Source organism: Mus pahari, chromosome 5 (genome assembly GCF_900095145.1).
Source record: "Mus pahari chromosome 5, PAHARI_EIJ_v1.1, whole genome shotgun sequence".
Taxonomy (NCBI): domain Eukaryota; kingdom Metazoa; phylum Chordata; class Mammalia; order Rodentia; family Muridae; genus Mus; species Mus pahari.
This window is the reverse complement of record NC_034594.1, coordinates 139,159,652-139,186,155: the sequence shown is the minus strand read 5'-3', so window position 1 is coordinate 139,186,155 and position 26,504 is coordinate 139,159,652. Positions and strand designations below refer to the sequence as shown.

The window sequence follows — 26,504 nt, the reverse complement described above, 5'->3', positions numbered from 1 at the left end:
AGAGTAAACCCATTCTTCTGGCGAACACCTGGAGCTACCGCTTGAGTTCCACAGACTGACCACCCCAGCAGTTGGCTACTCTGACCGCCAAAGACCGCTCAGTGGTTTCACACCCCTCCCTCCCTCCCTCCCTCCTTCCCTCCCTCCCTCCCTTCTTTCCCACCACCAATTACATCGTCGCAAATGGAAAACATCAGACAGTTTTAACACTTTTAAACCAGTCAGATTGCACAGCTGCTGGGCAAAGGATATCCTGCCCCATCTTCCTTGGGGAACTATCAGTGCCAGGAGAAACTTGCATGCCTGCAACTTCTGCCCGCTGCCTGGTCCGACTCCTAATCCACTCTCCCCTTCTTTCCTGTCCTGCCCAGGGAATCCCACCTCCATATCTTCGCCCAACAATTAGCTTCTGCCATCTTTATTAGCCAATCAACAATTATTAGGGAAACCATCAGGAAACTCCCCCTACATTAAATACTTTAGAATTTCAAGACATGAGGTCGCTATACAAATATTCACCTCTCCTCTTGTAGTTCATAAACAGCTATACAATATAAGTTAAACAGAACCTTTGGGAAGTTCCAATAAAACATTACCAATACCTGCTGAACACAGTTCTAAGTGTCATGAAATATTCTTTTCACCACATCTATTTAGAAAGCAAAATCTATTCTTTGCTTTGAAGACTGGATTTGACCCATGGATCACAGTTGAACACTTTCTGTTAGAAGCCACACGTTTCTACACCAGAAATTTAAGCATAAGGAAGAACTTATACTCAAGTAGCTTTAGGAAGGTTCCAAGAGCCAGATATACTGCTATATGGCGCCTCAGCATCTCTTCACAATGATCAAACAGGGGTACTGGGAAAATTTAATGTGTTCAACATTACCTTTGTGTCTCTTAATGGGGCAGATGATTTCCATTGGATATGACAGAGTCCTGTGACTATATCATTAATATTATTTTCAAGCACAGATCTTTTGGCAATATTCTATTTGAAGCTGCATGTCCTTTTTACAATGGAACATTTCACTGAGCTGGATTGGTAAACTCTAAAAAACTATGTACTAGAGCTCAGGTAAACAGCTACATACCACAACATGCTAAGAGCAAAGGACCAAGTGAGGACCACGAACTAGAACATGATCCAGTACTATGTGTCTCAGTGGATCACCACAAACTATCTGTGCCTCAAACCTTCTGACACAGGCTTTGTGCCAGTGTTAGCCCATAGATTAAATGCAGGTGAGTGAATTTAGAACAAATATATGGTAGATATGCCAGATTTATCATTTTTTTAATGGGTGCTCGTGCCTACCACCTCCTTTGTAGATTATAAGTCTGGTATATTAGTAGTTAACAGACCATACCCAAAACCACGTCCTGTGAAAAAAACAGAGAAATGCTTTCATTTCAGTACACAGTTAGAATTTGCTTAAGGTACTTCCTCCTTCCCATTACCACTCAGTAAAAGGTCCTCAGTCTGTTCTTAGGGGAACTATTTGCAGTGAGAGCCACAGCCATCTCTGGGTGAAGTCTGGCATGTGACCAGCTTTCAAAAACATAAAGAAGACTCATAACACTTGCAACTAAGAAAAAAAAAAACTTAAATGCATAGAGGAAGGAAAACCTGGTTATGAGTAAGAAACAATCATTTTCTTGTCATAGTTCTTATTAGCACAAAAAGAGGAAGAAAGAACAAAAGACAGAAGAAAGGAATAAAACATACTATGATAGGCAGGCCTGAATAGAAAGTTCTTTAATATTATAGCTTCAAGACACATTCTTTTAATACAATTAAATGCTTACTGCAGGTGAGTGAAGACATAGGGTTCTTGAAGGTTAATGCAACTGGCCTAGGTGAGCAGGCAGACACAGGACCCTCCCAAACATCACAAGGGGCTGAAGGGATTCATGAAACTCAGAATCCTCTAACTCCGTTTTCTGTATAAGCAAGTGAGGCTCTGCCTTCTATTATCTCCCAGATTTTTCTATACGTTTGAGATACCGAAAAGCTGATCTGAAAAGAGATACCCCTTAGCTCCTTCAATCAACGTTCTCAACAAACCCAGGTTGGATAGAGGTGGGAGGTGATGAGCTTCTTTCTGAGTGAAGGAAAAAGTGCCCTCAAGTTTGAGCTGAACCAAGAATGCAGCAAGGTGTCTGGGCAGATCTCTACATGGTGTACAAGGGACAGAAGGGAAGGTCACAGATGAGGAGCCAGAATGTGATCTGTGGGTCTATCCCAGCATGTGGACCACCCTGAAATGCCAGGCCCAACATGCTAAGACTTGGATACTGCTCTGCGATAATGAATCATTCCCTAGTTCCTTCAATGGAGATTGTTTCCCTCGAGGAGTCTTGAAACTCCAAGTTCATGATGTGGGGGAAATTCATGCTGAAGGTCTACTGAATGCTCATTTTTGAGAGCACTAAACACTGGGCCATTTCTTCTTAGTAAGAACCAGCCATTCTGTCGTATTTTTGTTTAGAGTGATGCCTTCTCATCTTACCTGTCCTCCTGTGTCCTTACAGTATAGGTAAAAGACACTGAGTCTAAACCTTGAGATCTCATCCTCTGGGAAAAGAGATCTAGAGAGACTCAGAGAGAAAGACAGAAGTTTTCCAAAAGAAAGAGAAAGAAAGCATAATCCAGACCCAGAAATATCAGAGAGGGTGAGCAGAGCGCGATCTCACAGACTTTCCCAAGTGTGGGAGGGGTCAAGCAGCGGTGGCCTGAACTGGGAGCAGAGAGCAGAAGTCGCAATGACACAGTAGGCGTGGTGACAGGGCTTAAAGGAAATCTGCACTACCAAGCTATTTCTTTCTTTCAGTACTTCTTGCAAAATTAAACTCTTGATTGACAGCTTCTCTTCTTCAGTACAAACCTCTAACTCACTTCTGCCCGACAAGTCAGACAGCAAGCTGAGGGGAGAGATGAAGACAAGTTTATCTTTGTATCTTCGTATGTGAACCATCACCAAAAAGATAAAACCTAATCCAGGTTTGAAAAGAAAATCACAGGAGACAATGCAATCATCCATCATTTTGTAGGCACAGAGAAACTAATCTATCTGTCATACCAAGGAATTTATGGTATAATTTAACAGCCTTTGAGTTAAGATCAGGTATTGTGCTCTATGTGGCAGAAACAAGTGGTTTGTGAACATTTTAGGGAAATGTGTTTGTTATTGCAGTTGGGTGTTTGTTTCTTGATTCCCTTTCATATCAACAGCCGAAAAGGGTGGTGTCAAACATGAGGGTGAACCAGTAGTGTGAGGATGATGTTTGCCTGTCCTCGAGGGAGAGAAGCCCACAGGGCTGGAGAGTATGTGCTTTCATATGCTTGGATGTAGCTCATCAACAATATAAAGAAAGTTAAATGAACAGGGTTAGGGAAAGAGGAAAGCAGAGTATTTTAGAGGAACAAGAAGTTCATTTGAGGCTTTCATTAAATTGGATAAATGTATGATTTCTTCAGCATTCTGCAACTTCTGAAACACTAACAGGAAATACTAAGGGCAGTCACTGGGTTAGTGTTTACATAAATGGAACGCCCACTGCTACTTGGTAAAAATTAAAGTGTGTCCAAAATCCTTCTGAGCATCCGGGTCTTTCTCTGTCTTCTTTCGCAGGTAATGTTCTATCAGCCATGTGTTGAGAATGGTTTCCCATCAGTATGAAGACCTGAGTATCCCTTCTCATCCTTACTTCCTGTAATCGGTCAACGTACATGGGGGACAAAGGCATTTCCTCAGCCCAGAACTTAGGACACTGTCAGAAGCTGGAAAACAAAGACAACATCCCCGTTACAACAGCTCCATTCCACTGTCAGGTACTAAAAATGTGGTGACCGACAAAAGGGCGAAGGTTGTCGATGCCCGTGTGCAGAGCCTGTAAAGGCCAGAGGGAAGGGAGACAAGGCAGGGTTCCTGAAGACCACACTAGGGTTCCTTATCATACAGAATCCCCCACCTTTCAGAGGGCTCCGGGGTATAATCATGAGTATCTTCTTAGCTCAGAAGATATTTAATTTTTATCATATGTGTTTTGACACTTAATAAATTGAGAACAGTGAGTTTTTAATTTATTTTTTAGCATATTGCTTGTACTTTCCAAGCTGTTTGGTTTTAAAAAAGTTAAACTAGAAGTATTAAGAAGTGAACATTAATGTGTGGACCATATTTTCTTAGTACAAAACTATTTAAAGTGACAAAAAGAAACATTTGGACTATGGCCAGTTAAATAACAACATTGCTTATATGTCCCAATTTTTATTATGCTTTCCCTGGCTGACAAAAACTATTTCATTAGATCATCTTTACAGTGTGTCAATTAACATTAGATGTAGTTTAGACCAGTGTCAGTTGATAACTATAAATACCACCATTAGATACAGTCCCTTCCCTAATATGTCCATGACATTTTTTTAATCCAAATTAGAGGAGTCGTGGGAAGGGATTAAACATTAGTCAATTCCATCAGCTATAAAAGACTTCAAGTTGCTGTGTAATTTGGGTTCATCTTCAAGAGCATGGGAAGAACGACATCTCTACCTTCATCAAGAAGTCCAAACTAAACTTCAGTTTCCTCCTTCCCAAGGGTTGGTACCTTCACTTTTCCATACAATATTCAGTTCTGTGTAGGTGAAGTTTGAGATAGTCATTAATATATTTTATCTGATTATAATGGATGGCATAATACTTTCTAACCATGGAAGCAATCTTAAAAGGGAGGTTAAGAAATTAATTTGCTCACTCTTTTCAGCCCATAGACATTTATTAGATTTCAGCTATGGCATCTAATAAATCTCAAATGTTGCAAAGAGTTTATTGCTCAGCCACAGTAAGACAGAACTGCAATAAAGGTGTGTTGTAACTGTAATGAGGTCTACACAAGTCGCTATGGTTACGGAGAAGGAAGGGCTTAATTACCGATGCCCAGCCTACTCAGAGGACAGCTAACACAGGAAGAAAAACAGGAGGATAAGTGGGACCAGTATTTGCAGCAAAGGGCATTTTCACCAGAAAAGACCACGATGTAGCAGTCTTGAAGGTGGTTCAGTGAGACTGAAATGCTATGCTCCTGTCTTAACATTCGCCACCATGCAGTGTCTCCCCTTCCTTTGCATCTCCCTTCCTCTAGGCTTGAGCCTCTGAGTTCAAAGACTGTGTGATATCTTCTTTAGTGGCCTCTGCAGCAATCACAGTGCCTAGTCTACAGTTTGGGTCAATCCACCCTTGGAATACTATATAAAAAGGGTAAGTAAATGAATGAGTCGATGGCTCTGAAATATTAAATGTTGATGTCATAACTCTGAATGATAGTTTCTATAATTTTCCCAACTATATCTCTTAGCTTTCATAATGCTATTTAAAAAGAGAAGAATATATCACATGCAATTAACTTTACTTCTATAAGTATTTGAGGAGCGTAATTATTGCTCACTACCTACTTTTACCAGTATTGTTTTCTCCTCAGATGCCTTCTACCCCAGCATGCCGTTAAAGGTCACGCAAGCCCACAGTTTTGTCACACAATGGACCTACTTCAGTCCCTGTCATATTGAAGCAGACATTTTCTAGCTCTGCACACCCATGCTGGATTTTTTTCTTCATTTTTCTAATCATCATTTAGGTTTTCTTCATTTTGGAATGTCAACACATGCACACTCTACACAAGAACCATACCCAACACACACACACACACACACACACACACGCACGCACACCCCATACCTTCCTACTTTTATATCCAGCTAATTTTGCATCTCTTGCATTTCCTCTGCCTCCCCTGTGCTGCCTGCCTATACACATGGTATAATGCTATTGCATTTAGAACTACATATCTGTGTTTCTCTGGTTGACTGCAAATAAAATTTTGTAGGCAGAAGAAGCAGACATGTGTACATTTTGTGTGTGTGTGTGTGTACTGTAGCTTCACTGCTAGTAAGACTAATAAAAAGACAAACAATAGGTCTTTGTGACAAATCAATCTAGTTTTAATGGATTGGAAATGGTAGTGAGAGTTCTCCATGCTTATCAAGCAGCGGTAGCACCATGGCCAAGAAGCGGATAGCTGTGATTGGAGCTGGGATCAGTGGCCTGGGAGCCATCAAGTGCTGCTTGGATGAAGACCTGGAGCCCACCTGCTTCGAAAGAAGTGATGACATTGGAGGCCTGTGGAAATTTCAAGTATATTTGCATTTTATTTGATTTTCAGTACTCTTTTGTAAAGTAGCCGTAACAATTTACCCGATTCCGATAAAGGAAACATAAAGCCAACCCCACAGTCAGGGTCATTTAGTGACCAAGCTCTTTGTTCTTAAGTCACTGAGGGAGGAAATCTGGAGATCTATGTCAACTTTGGATGAGGAATGAAGCTTGGAAGAGTATTCAAGGCAGCTGAAAGCCCTTGTGACCATCACAAATATTAGACATTAGTAAGGGAGTGGTGGCTATGATTTTTTTCTTAATTGTTGAGATGTGCTGTTATTCAAAGTTAGGAGCACTATAGATTTTGGCTGTAGGATTGGATGGTGATCCATTGGTGACCCTCTACTATGTAATTTGATCTTCTGTCCTGAGGTTACATCTGCATGCTGTTCTTTCTTAAATGTCCCAGGGCACAGTAGAGGTTTATAGATCTGTGTGTGTGCGTGCGTGTGTGTGTGTGTGTGTGTGTGTGTGTGTGTGTGTGTGTACATGCACATGTGTGTTTTACAGGCAATCGATATTTTTTATTTCTAAGTAGCAAGAGATGTAGTGCCTTGAAGGATGGAAACATGGTGCTAAATGCTGAATAGACTCAAGTTTCCAAGTAGCCATCTTCTTTGGTGATTTGCCTATCAATTATTAGACATGCTCATGAAATCCAGGAGTCACGGTCAATACTTTCCAGTTCTGCTAATCCTACAGAATCATTCTGATCACTAATCAAGGGCAGTCTTGTGACATTGTGGAGATCTTTTTCAATGCATTAAGTTTCTTCTATTGGTCTTGGATTTTAGCCCCATTCAAGATACATAGCAACAACTAAACCATGAGATCTCGTCATTCTCATGTACAGCAGTTGTTCTGACAAAGGAACAACTTTGTCAGACAGGGTTCTCCCCTTTGTGCCCCCTGAAACAATAGAGTGTCCAGGAAGGGTTCCTACTCACTCCCAACCGCCTTCCCACAAAGTACCAACATGATTCAAATACCTCTCTGCAAGCTGTGGGGTTTCTCCAAGGACTGCCTTAACATTCCCATGTTAATTATCAATATCCATGCAGTTTCTTGTTTAATTCAAGAGCTAAATCTTTTTGAATACATACTTTGTACACAGGATCTTTATAGTTGATGAATATACTAAGTATGAATGCAAAATCCTCAGTGTTAAGGAGCTTCAACACTAATAAGAGAGAAAGAAAATGAAATAAATAGTATAGTTAATATCAGTGAAGATATTTCAAAAAGAACAGCAGGAGCTGAGGGTTGAAAAGATAATTCAAGTAAAAGGTCACAGACAACTTCAACATAAAGTGATTTGGGTATAAAGATTTCAAAACTAAAAAGCCATCTTCAGAGATTACCTGGGAAAAGCAGTTTAGGAGAAATTTTGGGATCATGCCTAGCATGGTAGGGAGACTCAGAAAGCTCGTGTGGCTGGCTTGTAGTGACTAAGGAAAGAGCACTAGACTGTGGGACTGAGGGATGTGGGAGGCTGGGTTTTGTCAGTGGGTCTAGACAGTAGTAAGGACTTGACAGATACTGAGATTGCAGAAAAGAGCAGCATCCTTAAGTTGCAGAAGGACCATGTTGCTATATTGAGAATAGACCAGAAAGGTTAAACAAATGTGCCTAATTTCAAAGATTCTCAGTAATAAGATAAATATGATACTATGTCAACCTGTATCAAGATTCATGAGAGTGTAACAACTTGTCTCATTTAAAATATGATATAATTTTTCATACATGTTGATGCCTATTACATTTCTCTTAGCAGTCCTATCATATACACAAATGTTTGCTGATATGCTTATAAAGTTGTGGTTACTACATATTTTAATTGGTAGTTCCTTTTACTAATATATAAAAAAATCTTGTTGCTTTAGAAAATGAAAATGTTTACCTTACATTACATAGTCTTGGTATTACTATTATTATTAAATTAGCTATCTGTCAGAGCTGGTGCGTAAAGCTACATAAGTCCCATCTAAACATGGAGTGTGGCGATTGCAGGAACGGGTCATGTCTGGGAATGTGTCAGCCCTTCACACTTGGTGTGGCCTTCATGGCCAGTAGTTGCTCAGCTGTTACTTATTTCAAACATTCTCCATGCACATTTTTAAGGGAATTGTTACTGGACTTTGAAATCTAGGCAATCATTTCTTTTCTGTCATTTTAAAAACATTATTCTCTTTTCTGACATCCACCTTTCTGATTGAGGGGTCAGGCACAAGATTTGTTGTTGATTCAATGTAATATGTAAGAGGTTTTTTGTTTGTTTGTTTGTTTGTTTGTTTTGCACTCTAGAAAATGTGGGGGTTGGGGGGGATAAACATTAGCAGATGTTTGACAATCTATAAAAAGCAATGTCCTACTTTTTTAATACCTGAAGACGCTTTAAAATATTTTATTCCCTTATAATTACAATGTTCGTTGTATTGAGGGGTTTTCTCTTGCAGAAGAATGCTTCAGAGAAAATGCCTAGCATCTACAGATCTGTGACCATCAACACTTCCAAGGAGATGATGTGCTTCAGTGATTTTCCCATCCCTGACCACTTTCCCAACTACATGCACAACAGCAAACTCATGGACTACTTCAGGATGTATGCTGAGCGCTTCAGTCTTCTGGATTACATCCGATTTCAGGTGAAAATTTGCAGTGTGTGTGTGTGTGTGTGCGCGCGCGCGCACGTACTCACATGCATGTGGACAAATATACTTACCTGTGGACATGCAAGAGTTATTTCCAGCACCTTCTGATTTTCCTAGATAAAGAAGAGGTTATCAGGAAGCTTCCTACATCAGAAAACCATCATAGATTGAAATATTTTGACAGTTTACCTTGAGGCTGGAAGACTTTGCTCATCAGAACCTATTCTGATAGTGCATTGCAGTGGCACAGCCCTCTTTGTAAGACATAAATCCAAATGCTTGTGAACTTAGAATAATAGCAATAGTGATCGAGCCAAATCAGGTTTCTTATAGAACAAAAAGAAGGTTCATATCATACAAAGAAAATTTATTTATTTCCTACCTACCTTCTACCTATCTATGATCAGCACCACAACTCAAACAGACTAACCCATTTTCATTCCATGATGCTGTTTTAACTTTTTAAAATTCAAAACACAGGGCTGAAGCAAGGGGACAAGGCTGTGCTGAAGAAGGAAAATGAAGAATATTCTCTCCCTGCATATGGTAGTCGTCCTAGGAGGACGTTAATGCTGTGGATTCAGTCACCCCAGTATTCCACAAAGCCTCAATTGTTTCTATTTAAATATCCCTAAATATTGAAAGTGTCCTCAGTAGTAATCCTTCTGTGGGAGGACCAGGCACTATATTGGTGTGAATGCCTTAGATAAGTGTCCTGTAAGGATCTGTGGGACCTGAAGAGGAGGACTCAGAAGGAACTCTGAAGAGAGTCACCTGTGTTTCTGCCCTTATTCTCAGACCACAGTGAGGAGCGTGAAAAAGCGTCCAGACTTCCACGTCCATGGACAATGGGATGTTGTTGTGGAGGCAGATGGGAAACTGGAGAACCTAGTCTTTGATGGGGTTCTGGTCTGCAGCGGCCATCACACAGACCCCCNCCTGCCACTCAAGTCCTTTCCAGGTATGTCCTGAAGATGAGCCACATTTTTCAAATGACTTACGGGCAAAAAGGAGTAGGCATAAATGTTATTAAGTTTCATTACGCTTCAGTGAATTATCCCTGGTATCCCTCAGTAGCAAAGTGTTCATCCTCTGTTAACAGGAAAATAGAAATCATTGACTACAAAAGCAGGCAGACACAATGACCCACACTTTTTTTGCTTCTTGTCACTGCATACAGCTTTTTTAAAAAAGTGTTTATTAGATATTTGCTTTATTTACATTTCAAATGTTATCCCCTTTCCTTGTTTCCCCTGGGAGCACTCCTGAGAGACCAGCTCTCTCCCGACAGGACCTGTATACAGAGGGCTGTAAAACAGCCTGAGCTCCTAGGTGCAGATGGCAACCCAAAGGATCCTATTCTGCATATAGCTTCTAATAATATTTATTCGTCTTTTATTAATAACTAAAGTCAGCCCACATTCAAATGGTTTTAGTTTCATCCATTTATTTGATCTCAGTCTATTGCAGAAAAAGTGAAATTAATAATAATAATGAAGCACAAAGACAAATGACAAGCAAACAGCTGGTAAATCCATAAATTTAGAAATCTTAACATATGGGGAAGGAACTTCAGCATATTTATTTATCATGAGTTTATTTTTAATATTTATGTAAAATATAATTATTTATTTTCCCCTTTCATCATTCCAACTACTTCTATGTACCCTTCTTCGTTTCCTCTCAAAGTTATGGCCTTTTTCTTTAATTATTACTGATATACATAATACATAAGTCATTCATATCAATCACACACACATATATATATAGTTAAAGGGCTGCAACTTGGTATGGATAACCAATTGAAGGAGCTTGTTTCTGGTACTGAGCAGTACTCACCTGAAGTCTGGGTGTGGGGACCATAGATTTCTCCCTTCTATATCTATTGGCTAATAAAACCATGGGGCCCCCAATGGAGGAGCTAGAGAAATTACCCAAGGAGCTGAAGTGGTCTACAACCCTATAGGTGGAACAACAATATGAACTAATCAGTACCCCAAGAGCTCATGTCTCTAGTGCATATGTAGCAGAAGATGGCGCATTCAGCCATCATTGGGAAGAGAGGCCCCTTGGTCTTGCAAACTTTGTATGCCCCAGTACAGGGGAACACCAGGGCCAAGAAGTGGGATTAGGTGGGTAGGGGAGAAGGGAAGGGGGAGGGTATAGGGGATTTTTGGGATAGTATTTGAATGAAGAAAATATCTAATAAAAAAGTTTTTTAAAAAACGAGCAGTTTATTGCTCCCTTGTAGTGCTGTGTGATAAAATGGTACCCATCTCAAGGGGTTTAGCTCCGGATCTCCCCTAACTGATCCCCCCCCATTACTCTTGACCCACTTGCCCTCTATTTCCATCAAATTACCACCAGGAATCAATTAGAAACTATTTTATATTTCAAGTTCTTTCTATGGTGTGAACAATGAAGACAAAGTAAATAAGGTCACCTTAAATGGCTACTCAAAATTCTGAGTGGATTAAACAAATAAAAATAATCTTTTTTTGCACACCAACACAAATATCTGTAAAATGACAGTACCTGGATTTTTGAATGTTATAATGCAATATATTTAGGAAAGTCATTTCTAAGTATGAAATAATCTAAAGATTACCCAGTGAGCTATTGTATCAACCTCTGGTTGATGTTTCTTGGAAAAGAGGCACTCCCTATAGAGAAACATAAACAAGGTCATGGGGAGCAGCCTGGCAATTTCAGACAGATTGGGGTTTTACGAAGCATGCAGCTAAGCCAAGTACAGCATCAGGTACTGGTACCAGGTACATAAAGCTGAGAAGAAACCAGTGAAATGAAGATGTCCAAATCCTAGAGAATTGTAAAACAGTGCAACACCCAATGCCTTGCTTTGTGGTTTTTCTTAGAACTGTGAAAGTAATACAATAGTGAATAGCATCAGGTCCTGGTGCTGATGTAACACCTTTCCTTTATGCACAGTCAAGACAGATAGCTCTATTATTTCGTAAATACTTTATAAGATCACTAGTCTGTATTTGGAACCCATGGACTCTAATTCTGAGCTTAGTCCTCTGTTCCCTGAGCTCTCCTAAAGGACATTTCAGAACAGTGTGATCTTCAGCTAATGCAGATTTCATTTCTTGGTATTTCGGGTCATTCAGAACATAGCTTGCTTTCCTGTGTCAAGATGTGAAAGTTCTCCTCAGAATGACAAATTATTCTCTTCCACCACAGGCATCGAGAAGTTTGAAGGCTGTTATTTCCACAGCCGTGAATACAAAAGTCCTGAGGATTATGTAGGAAAGAGAATCATAGTGGTTGGCATTGGGAATTCTGGTGTGGACATTGCGGTGGAGCTTGGTCGTGTAGCAAAACAGGTTTGTTTTCGATCACTAATTGGACTCTCCCAGTGGGGTCCTGTGCACTTCCAGGTGTCACCATGAATGCATGTTTAGCCAGAAAAGAAATGTGGAACAATCTAAGGGCCCACCCTCAGGATGTTTAAATCCGTTCTGAAAATGAGTATAAAATAAACCCCTTATGCTAACAGTGGGAACAGGCATGAAAACAACTTAGCAAGGGACCTATGTGTAGGTTGCTAGATAGGTAAAGCACGAGACTCCAAAACTAATCTGATTTTTCTTGGTAGGATCTGCACATGAGGGAGAAAATGTGGTATTTGAGTCTGGGTTACTTTCACCTAGTAAGACATTTTCCATGAATTTATTTCAGAGGAAACAATATAGATTTTTTTCAAGCAATTAATATGGCATTTAACTAATGAATTCAAATACTTATTTACATACGAAGTACAGCTATGCCAATATCCAGGAGTATTTTTAGTATGATACTTTAGTCACAAGTGGATAAGTGAAATACATAGTTTTTAGTTTTCATTAATAAGTTTGGTGTCGTATAAGCAGTTCCCTCCTCCCACCAGGGCTCAGTAAAAGTTCTGACTAAGCACCGCATGGTGGTCACTGTACACCACCCTGTCTTATTCTTCAGTGGTAATGGTTAGCACTTTAACAGTACAATGTGTAAACATTCCTCTGTCTTCTGTGTAATTCTGCCTTGTAGGTATTCCTCAGCACCAGACGAGGATCGTGGATTTTACACCGTGTTTGGAATAATGGCTATCCCATGGATAGTTCATTTTTCACTCGGTTCCATAGCTTTCTCCAGAAGATATTAACCACGGAAGCAGTCAATAAGTACCTAGAGAAGACTCTGAACTCAAGATTCAACCATGCACATTATGGTCTGCAGCCACAGCACAGGTGACAGAGGGCTTGATGTGGGTAATCATGTATGTGGGATATGTAAGCTTTTTTGCTTTGAAGACAAGTCCAACTTTTGGTTCCTGATTGATCTCATGCCCTTAAAAAGCACTCAAAATTGTATGCTATACATTACAGTGTGCAAATGTGCGTGTGCTTCTTGGCACAACTTGAATATTCTCATCCAGTCATCAATCAGTTCAGACTTGATTGCTGTACATTGAAAATTCAGACAAAAGGCAGTAGGATGCTCCTCCCTTCAATAGATGATAACTGTATAGGTTAGAGAAGGCACAGACATAAGTTCGTGCAAGAGCAATGTGAGATGCCATGGTGGTTATCAGAGAGGGGCGCATCTAGGTCCAAATTAGAAATAGTCAGGTTGGGATAGAATGAATTTCATTCATTGAGGATGGGGTAGAAGTATCAGTGAAGTTCTCACGGAAGGGGGCCCACCTAGGAATCCTCCCACTTTAAGAGTACCCCTACAATTCTAGGTCTCAATCCATGAAACTTTCTTGATTCAAAAAATGTTGGTAGCTTCTAGTTAACAAGCAAAAGATAGAATAGGATCAGGGCTAAGTAAAGATAAGAAAAAAATAAGTAAGTATAATAAAGAAATATTCAAACAAGCTAGGTGCCCCAGAATTTGTTTATGAGATACTTATCCTCAAATTCATATTTCAAAGTTATGTTGAGGTGGTGCCATCAAGGGTAACTGAGATTAGATGACATCATGAGGATGAGGCCCATATGAGAGCTCAGGGTTTTATAAGAAGAGGAAGAGATAACTGAGTTAGAGACCTTGCTCTGTCTTCCCATGTGGTTTCTCATACCACTTCAGACTATGCAGCGTCCCCAGCAGCAAGAAGGTACTGAATAGATGTGACTCTTTGACACTGACTCTCCATAGCTCATCTAAATCAATAAGTGATGTATATTTGTTATAAATTACCCAGGCTTATATATTGTTGTAGTAAAGGTAAACAGATAAGACATCAAATATTATTGTTCTTATATAAATACTTATTGTCTCCAAGGGTGTGTGTGTGTGTGTGTGTGTGTGTGTGTGTGTGTGTGCTGTACATGCATATTTGTGTGTAAGTGCATGTGGAAGCCAGAACTTGATGTCAGGCATCCTGTGAAATTGCTCTCCACCTAATTATTGGAGACAAGATCTGTCATTGAATATGGTGCACACCAATTCAGTTGGACCAGACAAGCAGCATCTCCCAGGACTCTCTTGTATTCTTCTTTTCATAGCTGGGATGGCAGGTACTCACTTCAGTGCCCAGGTTGATGGAGGTGCTGGAGATGGAACTCAGGTCTTCATCCCTACATTGCTAGTACTTATGGACTACCTCATCCCCGCACATGTTTCATCAGAAGTGAGAAGAGAATGTGATATGTATTGATTTGTTCACTAAAATATATTTAGTGACCCTTTCTTATGCTGTGGATGAAAATGTTACAGTCTATGATGAATGCATTTTAAATCTATAGAACATCATTCGAATAATGGAAAAACTGGATTAGGATGTGACATAGACTGTCTAGGGGTAGATCCACTAGTAGGATGGTGGAGGAAGCAATTCTAAGGAGTGATGTTTAAGTTAAGACTTAAAGGGTGAGGAGGAGCCACCATGAAAAGTCATCCAGACAAAAAGGCTGTAGGAGGATTCTCAGGCAAATTGCTCTTGTAGCTAGGGCTGGTTACAAAGGAAGGAACAAAAGCAAACCAGGCACCCGTGATGGAGTCAGCAAGAGGATCACAATGAGGCAGAAGCCAGCCTGCATATGAATGGAACGTGGGCCAAAATTTAGATTCTGTCCATTTTTGAGACAATTGTGTAATTTTAAGGAGTCAAGTATGCTCTGTTATGCACACACAGTAAAGTTGTCACCATGGTGAGGCAAATCAAAACAGTCATGATCTCACCTAGACCTTTTGGCAAAAGCATGTAAATTCTTCATGCGATAGTGTTGTTGGTTATAGTCCCCGTGCTGTGAACTGGAACCGTAACTTGTTCCTTTTGCACACTTGCAACTTTGAATCCTTTGACCTATATCTCTTCATGTTTTCCTCCACCCCTAAGACCTGCTAACATGCATTGTAATCTCTATTCTTCTAACTTTTTCACACAGCGTGTAAGTAATATACTCCTTTTCAGTATCTGACATATTTTACATAGCATACTATTTTTTAGGCTTATTACACTGTGACAACTGGCACTATTTCTTTTTTTTAATCAATTTTTATTTGTTTTTAAAAGAATTCTCTATAATATATTTTGATGATATCTACTCCTTCCCAAATTTTTGCCAGATCCACATACCCCAAACACACCCAATGTTGTGATGTTTTAAAAAGCGTCAACTCCACTTTGCGCTGACCATGTACTACTTGACATTGGCCCCTTGAACTTAGGCTCTTACACCTACTAGACATGTATTCTATCACCCAATTCTAAGACTGGATAACATCTCGCTGTATGTATGCATCATAGTCATAGATCAGACAGACAGACAGACAGACAGACAGATATATTTCATAGTTTCTTACTCATTGGTCTGTGCATCAACACTTAGGTTCTTTCTTTATTTTTCAGTTACCATGAGTGAGACAATGAACAAGGAGGGCAGATATGTCTTGATGGCAGTGAGTTTATTCCTTTCAAGTATATACTAAGAATAAGGATTTAGGACTCATATAATAAGACTACATTTTTAAATGTCTAGGGCTGAGAGGCAAAAGGATCCACTAAGGCTTCGAACAGTATATGAGTCTTTCTTCTCCATAGGTCTGATAAGGATCAATTTTAAGGATCCCAAAGGTAAAAACACTGGTGCATCCTGGGAAGATCTGATGTTTGTTTCTGCTAAAAAGGCAACATCAGCTCTTCCTGAAGCAGTGCCCTATCTGGTGCTGAGGAAGTGGAGATGGTGAAGAATAAACTGAATCCTGGCTGAGGCCACTGTGCCCAAGAAGGAGACAAAAGCTTTCTCTAGATAGCTCAGCCAAGAACAGGGATGTTTGCTAGGATTTTAGTCCACAGAGTTGGCCCATTTACCTGTGCCACATACAGAACAGCCACTCAAGGTGCCTGCAGTCACTAAAGATGGCCTGTAGAAAGTGTCAAAAGGAAACTTCTTTATGTCAATAGCCAGAATCCAGACACAATGTATTGGAAATTCAGGGCAGGTGTTAGGAAAGCTGAGTGGAGAAGAGAAGTCATCTTGCATAAAAACACAAAGCAATCTTAAAGAGACTCAAGGCTACAAAGAATTATTCTTTGGTGATTAAAAATATCATTTCCCAATTAACAGCCAAAGAAGATAGCAGAAAAATGCTTTCTAGAAAGATGAAAAATTAGAATATAGAAGACACTCAACACTTAAATAAGGACCAGAAGAAAAGGTTTTCCCGATTGAGAGGGGGCTGCTGACTCCCGGAAGCAGTACCGACAGCACAAATGCACACAGACACTCTTCATGCAAGGCTCTCAATTCCACGGTTTTCTCTGCCTGAAGGAACTATATATGACCAGCCATGTGTCTTGACTCCTGCAGGTTAGCCTGCGATTAGGTCTTGAAGACCCTCTGGCATTTATAAAGGCCTTTAGGCCTTTACCCAGAACACTAAAACCCCATCCTTAAGTTAATTTCTTTAACTCATCTACAAACTTCACAGCCCAACCTGCTAACTGGGTCATCCCTTATGTTGTTCCACCAGGACACAGTACAGCCTCCAGTGATCTCCTCTAATATATTCTTTGAACATGCGAGCCTGATTTATATATGTCTTACTTCAGAATTCTACCCAGTTACTCTTGGGTTTTTTTTTTTTTTTTTTTTTGAGTATCTCCAGTTCAACCCTTAGACAAAACCCTTATGTAAATTGTACCAATATGACTCCACTTACAAAGGATAAGTAGCAGAAAGGAAACAAACTCTGGCTTTTGTTGATCAACACATGTACAGCATTGGAGACTACACTGCAATGGAATCTTCAGATTCTGCTAGAAAATGTATCAACCTCAGGATCCTAACTCCATAAGAAGAAAAGAAAGTCTTTGAGTTTGCATCCACAACAGAGAACAATCAGAGCTAGTAACTCAGTAGTATAGAGGAAGAAAAAGGAGAAAGGTGATGAGAGACATATAAATATCTGTGTATGATTAGATGTTTATAGAGGTGGATAAGAAAAGAAGTAAAGACACAAAAAGAAATAAGAAAGGATGAAGGAAAGAAGGAAGAAATGGTGAGTGGATGAATGGATTAATGGATGGTGACTGGCTGGCTGGGTGGGTGGGTGGATGGTGGATGGATGGTGGTAGGTGGGTGGGTGGGTGAGCAGACAGACAAATAGATAGAAGAGGGGAAGGAAGGAAGGAAGGAAGGAAGGAAGGAAGGAAGGAAGGAAGGAAGGGATGGATGGGTATGGAGGTAGGTAGGTGAATAAGTGAGTGGATGGACAGACAGGCAGACAAATGGATGGAAGGAAGGATGGGTGGACAGATGGATGGATGAACAGGAGGGTGAGGGGTAGATAGATGTGTGGGTGGGTGGGTGGATGGATGGATGGATGGATGGATGGATGGGTATGAGGGTAGATACATGATTGGGTGGGTAGGTAGACAGACAGATAAATGGACAGAAGGAAGGATGGGTGGACATGGATGGATGAACAGGTGGGTGAGGGGTAGATGGATGCATGGGTGGGTGGGTGGATGGATGGGTATGGGGGTAGGTACATGAGTGGGTGGGTAGGTGGACAGACAGATAAATGGACAGAAGGAAGGATGGGTGGGTGGACAGATGGATGGATGAAAGGGTGGGTAAGGGGTAGGTGGATGGGTGAGTGGGTAGATAGACAGATGAATTGATGGAAAGAAGAAGGATAAATGCATGTAAGGATGGATTAAAGCAAGCAAGTTACAGTTCATTCCCTCTGGTGCTGTGTGGTGTACGTGCTAGTGAACAGAAACATCCCTGAATGTATTTCACCTTCATACACTCTGAGAGTGATGAGGGAATTTATATGAGCTAAATAGCGGCTACAGTGTCACTTCAGAAAATACATAAAACTGTTGGAATTAAACACTGAATGATCAAGATCCTTCTTAATTAAAACACATGTGCTTTTCCATGGTACTCTTGAAATATTACAGAAGCCAATCTACTTTTAAATAATGCATACTACATTTCTTCTAATCGTATTTTCTCATTTATTTAGCTTGAGACACTGCTTTACTATGCAAAGATTTAAATTTAAAAATAATTCACACCTGTCCATGTTTCCTCTTATAATCTATTTTTAAAAGCTAGATAAAGATAGGCTCACCTGTCTCAAGAGTGAAAAATTAGTATTTAATCACTTAGGAGTTTCTTTGCCCATGATTGTAAGGGGGAGATCTAGCAACACATACTAATCAGAAGCCCTAAGCCCTCAGGCTGAGTGAAAACCAGGTAAGTCCTACACTCTTTGTTCTTCACTCTATCCCGTAGATGTTCTCACACCAAACATAAGACACACTCTCATACACAGGCTGCTGGTGTAATGCAGCATACTGATGACAGTCATGTTTTTATTCATAAGCAGAAATAACACTAGGTGTTTATATAGTAAAGGAAACACATGGAAGCTAGTTACCATCATTTCTGGCTGTTGCATACTGTGCATAATTGTGCTTGTTGGCTCTCACCTGGCAGGCAGACACTAAGTAGCCTGCTTTACACCAGCATCACCACACGCATGAGCAACAGGCTACATTGTAATGGCTGTAAGGTCACTAAGTGACAATCTTGCAGTTCCAATGCAATTTTAAAACACCACTCTCATATATTTGATGGGTTAGTTTTTACCAAAACCTTGAATGTAGCACATAACTATTTACTCTTCCTTTATACTGATCTGACTATATTTTTATTTATAATCATAGTAAATCACTTCTCTATTTTATTTTCAGTCCAATTTTTACCTCTATAAAAGAGCTTTTCTCAGTTTATTAGGTAACCTCTTCTGTCCTGGAGCAGAAGATTGGCTGGACAGTGTGGTCAGGTGACATTGCTTCCTCCAATGGGACTTCCTTGAATATTATTCTGAGGAGACTACTACGTACCCAGAAGAGGGTCACAGTCAGCATGTGTAGTCTCTGCTCTCTCCCTGTCACAATTCCTCTCTGGAGAATGGGTGCAATGCCTGGGGCTCAGTTACTCAAGGCAACACTTGAGCTATTTAACCACTCCCTGAGCAGGTGCTGGGATGTCAGACAACCCTGTGGCTACCCATGCTGTAGATGCTTCCTGTATCTATTTTAGACTTTAATCCCCCTACAAGCAACAATTATCTAGTCCAAAGACAGAAAGGAGGAAAACTGAAAATAGCCTATGACTTGTTTTCAAAAGTCCAACATAATTTTTCCTAAAATCTAAAAAGTGCAAATATTTTATAACAAAATGAATGAGGAATATCTGAATGAATGATACAATACATGCATATTTTTTCAAGATAAAATATGGCACAAAATACTTGAAGAAAAGTAGAACTGAGACAGCCACTAGTCAGAGTACAGAATACACTCCAGGAGGGAGGGGATGGATCAGTACATAAGAGCGCTTGATGTGCAAGCATGAAGACCTGAGTTTGAATGTTCAAAATTCATGTTAAGAAAAAAAAGTAAAGTTTAGGGGGCTGGTGAGATGGCTCAGTGGGTAAGAACACAAACTGCTCTTCTGAAGGTCCTGAGTTCAAATCCCAGCAACCATATGGTGGCTCACAACCATCCATAATGAGATCTGATGCCCTTTTCTGGTGTGTCTAAAGACAGCTACAGTGTGCTTACATATAATAATAATAAATTTTTTTAAGAAAATAGTTTAAAGCCAAGTATGGTCACATCTTGAATCCCACATTTGGAAGGCATAGGCAGGTAGATCCAGTAGCTCAATGGCCAGGAACCCTAGCCAAAACTTTAAACTTTAGGTTCAGTAAAAGACCTTATCTCAAGGGAATAAGAGCTCATGATAAAGTGAGATGCCTTACGTCCTTCTCTGACCTCTCCCTGCTTGTGTATTCATGCACACCTGTGCATATATGTGTGTGTGCGCGTGCACACACACACACACACACACACACACACACACACACACACTGTGTTTGCAGACATAACTGACAAGGGGAGTTGCTAGCTTCAATCCCTTCTCCCACACCTTGCTTTCTCTTTCTTAGACTTGCTTAGACTTTTATTTTCATACACAGACCACTGAGCCAGCACCCCACCGTCAGTGATGACCTTCCAAATCATATCATCTCCGGAAAAGTCCAGGTGAAGCCTAACGTGAAGGAGTTCACAGGAACAGATGTCCATTTTGATGATGGCACGGTGGAGGAGAATATTGACGTTGTCATCTTTGCTACGGGATACAGCTTTTCTTTTCCATTCCTTGAGCGTCTGATTGCAGTTACTGACAATGAAGTGTCCCTGTATAAGCTGATGTTCCCTCCAGACCTGGAGAAGCCAACGCTGGCTGTCATTGGGCTCATCCAGCCCTTGGGCATCATCCTACCTATTGCAGAACTTCAGTCTCGCTGGGCTGTGCGGGTGTTCAAAGGTCTGTATGCAAAGGCTGTGAGCGGGCTGGCAGTTCGCCTAAAGTGAACCCTCATTTCTCTTCACACTAGTTTCCTCTTCATGATTAAACCTGTCCTCCTTTTCCTTTTATCGAAAATAGATTTTTTTCTTATATAATATATTCTGATTTATGGCTGGCTCTCCCTCTTCTCCTCACAGTTCCTCCTGACCTTCCCTCCAATCTAGATCCACCTTCTTCTTCATGTCTCTTATTAGAAAAACAAACAGGCTTCTAAGGGAATATAATATAATTAATATAATGATAAAACAGAAACTAACATATCAGAATTGGACAAAACAAACAAATAAAAGGAAAAGAGCCCAAAAGAACATACAAGAAACAGAAACCCATTAGTTCACATACTAAGGAATCCCATTAGTTCACATACTAAGGAAACCCATTAGTTCACATACTAAGGAAACCCATTAGTCCACATACTAAGGAAACCCATAAAAAACACTAAACTGGAACCTATAATATATATGCAAAGGATATATAGGGCAAAAGGAGAGAAGAAAAAAGTTTATAAATAACATTGAAAATAAAAAATAAAAACCAGGCATGGTGGTGCATGCCTTTAATTTCAATACTTGGGAGGCAGACACAGGTGGATCTCTGAGTTCGAGGCCAACAAAGCGAGTTCCAGGACCGCCAGGGCTGTTACTCAGAGAAACCCTGTCTTGGAACGCTAGATGATGATGATGATGATGATGATGATGATGATGATGATGATGATAATTTTAAACAATAGGAAAGTGCTGTCACGACATTTAGAGACAAGGAACCTGCAAAGATGCTGTCAGGTTAGTTTTCTGTTAGTAGTCGTCCTCTGCTGAGCAGGCAGCCTACTCTTAAGAGTAGTTTGCTTGCACAATGAGACTCTCTTGGAGGCAAATAAATTTTCATTTTCAAGTGCTTATTAATTGGAAATTGCTTCTGAGTTAGGGATGGAGTATTTGCCCACTTCTCCTTTCGGCTCCTGGACCCCATCTTCTGCAGACCTGTGCAGTCCCTGTGCATGCTGCCTCAGTCTCTGTGAGTTTATTGTGTGTCAATCTTCTTGATTTAGAGGGCCTGTTTGCTTGGTGCCTTGTCCCCTAAGGCTATTACACTCTTTCTGTCTCCTCTACAACAGGGTTTCCTGAGACTTGAGGGATGGAGGGAGATGCATTTGATGGAAACATCCCTTTGGGGGATGGTGGTCCAAGACCTCACACTCTCTGCACACTGTCTGGCTGTGAACTTCTGTATTTGCTTCCAACTGTTGCAGAAGGAAGCTTCTGTTGATGAGGGCTGACCATGGTCATATCTATGATTATAGCAAGATGTCATTAAGAGTCATTTTTATTGCTATATTTTTGTTTGTTTATTTGATTTTTAGAACAGTAGCATTTCGTTTTAACCTAGGTCCCCAAGCTATCTAGTCTCAGATTCTTGGTCACCCAAGCAGTGTTGAGTATGGGTTCCCTTTCACGGTGTGGGCCTTAAATCAAATCAGATCTTGGTTGGTGACTCTCACAAGCTTTGTGCTACCATTGTCATAGCACATCATGGAGGCAGGACACCGTTGTTGATCTCACAGGTTGTAGCTGGACTGGTGTTTATGTTTTGCTTTGGGTGTATGCAGAATACCTTTCTGTATGAATGCTAGCACATAGTGGTAATGGCTCTGTGTAGGCACCAGTTCCATGACTCCACGTTCAATGAGTTACATGGAGTTGTCCTCAGCAATAGAGGTTTGCCATCAATGTGTAGAGAACAACTAATAGTCTTGGCAAAAACCTGGGCTATTTAAGGATTGCCATGGGAACCCTTTGGCCAACAACTCAATTAGATACAACCCAATCCCATCTCGAGAAACTTCACATGGTGACAAGAGATAGCCAGTTTGGAGATCTGTCTTCCACATTACTTGGAGGCAATTTCATTTAGATTTCCTTCATATGTGTATATATTTTGGGAAGATTCTACTGTACTAGGCTTCTGTAAGACCCCTCCAATTACACTTACTTTTAGTTATCTTTTCCAAATCCCCTCCAATCTCCTGCTCTCCTCCCCCTCCCCACTTGATCCTCCCATTATAACCATGCCTTCTATTCAGAGCTGTTTTATTTCTCTTTCCTAGTAAGATCTATCGGTCCCTCTAGTCTGTTTCTCTATACTTAACCTCTGTGGTTCTATGGACTATCATTACATTAACAGTGAATATCCACACATTAGTGAATATATACCATATTTGTATTTCTGGGTCTGAGTTATCTCACTCAGGATACATTTTTTTCTTAGTTTCGTCCATTTACCTGCAAAATCCATGATTTCAACTTTTAATGGTTGAGTAATACTTCACTGGGTAAATGTACTATATTTTCTGTATTCATTATTCTTTTGAGGAAAATATAGGTTGTTTCCAGCTTCTGACTGATATAAATAGGCAGCAGTGAACATGGCTGAGCAAGTGTCTGTGGTAAGATGAAACCTCCTTTGGAGATATACCAAGAGTGCTACAGCTCGGATCTTGAGGTAGATTGGTTCCCATGTTTTTGAGGAACCACCACACTGATTTCCATACTGGCTCTACAAGTCTGTATTTCCATCAGGAATGGATGTATGTTCTCCTGAACTATAGCATGTTGCATTTCTCCGGTGCCTAAGGACTTTGAACATGTCTTTGAGTTACACATGCCCTTCTTATTCTTTCAAATCCTGATGCATTTTTCTCTTCCAGGGCTGAGCAAATTACCCTCAGTGAAGGTCATGAAGGCAGACATGGACCGAAGGAAAAAGGCCATGGAGAAACGGTAAATAAATATGGAGTGGCAAGCATTTGGAAACTTCAAAGAGATGGCAGGATTCTTAGTGTGGAATTCTAACTGTTCCTTCTGTCTGTCTCTCCCTTCTCCATTCTCCACACCAAGTATACCCCTTGGGTCTCTGGACCAGTCCAGTGGTGAATGAGTGTGAATTTATCCTCTCCAACTCTTACTAAATCTGCAACTGCACCCAGCACTTCAGACTCCATCTTTAGTGGTGTTTCTTCCAGGGTCTCACCATGGAAGCTTAACCAACTCCCCCAAAGTGACAATACTCTCTGAGTTTCACCACAGCCATATTTCTTACTGACCAGCTAGTGGCTTGAGGCTATGGTACATTTGAAGACTCGAGGTCATAGCACTAGTGGTTCTGATTACTCATCTCTAGCTGACAATAAATGCAGAGATGATTAGAAGCTAAGTTCTCCATCCCATCTACGCGTCATGCAGCTAAGAGCTAAGTGTTTTGCTACATTGAAATCTCTCATTTAAAAAAAAAAATCTCTCATTTCATTATTTGTGTCCTGAGAATCAAACTCACATCATCAGGCTTGATAGAAAGTTCCAATTCCTACAAGGTTGTCTCTGACCTCCTCCACACATGGGCACTGCAGCACTGATGCATGCACACAGGCAGCAAACGCCTGCACATGTGCGCACACACATGTGTGCGTATGTGCACACACATACTGAGGGGATAGATAGATAGATAGATAGATAGATAGATAGATAGATAGATAGATAAAACAAAAGAGTCACTTCTAAGAAAGGCGTCTTAAAGGATAGCAATCACTGTGAACGTGTTTTGCAATTCAACATCCTATTGCCAAAAAGCAATGAGGGTACATGGGGGAATGAAACCATGGATTCTATGTCCTCAGCTCCACTCAGCATCTGGCTGGTGCTGGGTTTCTCGGGGAAGTTTGCTCACTCTCAATTCCTTTACCTCTAAGGTAGACATAGTTAAAACTCCTGCCCAGTACTGGAGGCTGAATCTTGCATATTCTGTCTCTGTGTTAAGGTATGTGAAGACAGCCAGGCACACAATCCAAGTGGACCACATTGAGTACATGGATGAGATTGCCTCTCTGGCTGGGGTGAAGCCCAACCTCCTGCTCCTGTTTCTGTCAGATCCAACGCTAGCCATGGAAGTCTTCTTTGGGCCCTGTACCCCATACCAATACCGTTTGCAAGGTCCAGGGAAATGGGATGGGGCCCGGAAAGCCATCTTGACTCAGAGAGAAAGGATCATCAAGCCATTGAAGACCCGAATTACTCGTGAGAAGAGTCACTCTGCCCCAGGTCTCTTTTGGATAAAGATGGTACTATTTGGCCTGGCATTTCTGGTTCCAAGTTTAACATACTTTAGTTATATTTGTCAATGATAAACATAAATGAGTGAATGAACTTCTTATTAAGGAAAACATGCTCTTCTACTCATTGTAGATTGTTGCAAAGCCTTTAGTCAGTAGCATATAGCAATCTCATTTAACACTGCTATAGCTACAGAAATGTTTAGATAGTCTTTACAAGTATTAGAGTCCTTTAAGATAGGTGTGCATTAACATTTATAAGGCATTTTTGAATGCACAAGAAGAGCTTGTGTTTAAAACCATCTTGAGACCTGATTTAAAACTGGAGAGACTTTTGCCTCCAAGTGGACCGTAACGGGTTCCACCAAGGTTGGTTATATTTATGGGAATTTATAAATATTAACTTCGCACTGAATTTATTTTCCACTTACATTTTTTCCTTCCAACTCATTCTGTTAACTTGTGTGAAGACGTGAAAGTTTAAGTTTAAAAATCTAAGTCGGAATGTTTTGTGTTTCAACTGATTAGCAGCAATAAAATTACTTTTTGTTTAAATAATGATGTTTAAAGAAAGAACTAAAGAATAAAACAGAGTATATGTCAGAGCTGTTGTCTTAATCAGGGTTTCTATTCCTTCACAAACATCATGACCAAGAAGCAAGTTGGGGAGGAAAGGGTTTATTTGGCTTACATTTCCACATTGCTGTTCATCACTGAAAAAAGTCAGGACTGGAACTCAAGCAGGTCAGGGAGCAGGAGCTGATGCAGAGGCCATGGAGGGATATTCTTTACTGGCTTGCTTCCCCAGGCTTGCTCAGCCTGCTCTCTTATAGAACCCAAGACTACCAGCTCAGAGATGGCACCACCCACAAGGGGACCTCCCCACTTGATCACTAATTGAGAAAATGCCTTACAGCTGGATCTCGTGGAGGCATTTCCCCAACTGAAGCTCCTTTCTCTGTGATAACTCCAGCTGTGTCAAGCTGACACAAAACTAGCCAGTACAGCTATCAATGACATACTTTAGCTCTCAGTATTTAGAAACAGGTCATTGCTGTGCTGTGTTAAGATGGAATGGAGATTTAAGTAGCAACTCCGAGTCTCTGCTGGCTGCCCCGTCAGTTCACCTGGCTTTCTGACCACTCTCTCCCTATGTGGGATAAATGGCTTCCTTGCTGTTGGAGGTTCAGGAGTACCAGAAGGCTTCTTTACCTCGAATGCCTTCTCATTCCACCAACTTTTGGAAAGTTTTCCTAAGACTCCACCTCTGTCCTTTTGTTCTCCTGACTATGAAACAACCATGGGAAGAAGGTGTGAAGACCAAGTGAGGAGACCAAGGAGCATATGACCTCGCATCCCAGAGGACGAGTCAAGAAGCTGAAGCATCACAAGGAAAGTTATTCACTGAGAAATAGCTTACTTCCTCGGCAGAGTAACTCAACTGAAGGCTCACTTGTTCTACTGAGAGGGGAAAAAAAATGCCCACGTGCATTTCAGGAACTGAAAAGGAATGGAGAGAATTCTATGCCACAAGACTTCCACTGCTACTTAAAATGATAACATAGTCATCTGATGCGTTTGCACTTGACCACAGGAACCATTGACAGCTGCTGGAAAACTACTTCTC

General features: G+C 40.6%; 1 protein-coding gene across 3 annotated transcripts; it reads left to right on the top strand.

Annotated features, from left to right (window-relative positions):
* Positions 1-4,520: 4,520 nt before the first annotated feature.
* Positions 4,521-25,480, top strand: LOC110322196 (dimethylaniline monooxygenase [N-oxide-forming] 5-like). 3 transcript variants are annotated; one of them, XM_021198766.2, is made up of 10 exons: positions 4,521-4,606; positions 5,149-5,264; positions 6,053-6,197; positions 8,675-8,863; positions 9,668-9,830; positions 12,074-12,216; positions 12,920-13,119; positions 20,381-20,733; positions 23,480-23,552; positions 24,586-25,480. In XM_021198766.2, the coding sequence occupies exons 3-10, from the start codon at positions 6,063-6,065 to the stop codon at positions 24,947-24,949; spliced, it is 1,620 nt and encodes a 539-aa protein (XP_021054425.1). In that variant the 5' UTR covers positions 4,521-4,606; positions 5,149-5,264; positions 6,053-6,062; the 3' UTR covers positions 24,950-25,480. The 3 variants fall into 3 exon arrangements, with proteins under 3 accessions (XP_021054425.1, XP_029394045.1, XP_029394044.1); XM_029538185.1 differs by having other exon boundaries at positions 4,526-4,606; positions 5,192-5,264; XM_029538184.1 differs by having other exon boundaries at positions 4,526-4,606; positions 6,050-6,197.
* The last annotated feature ends 1,024 nt before the right edge of the window (positions 25,481-26,504 follow it).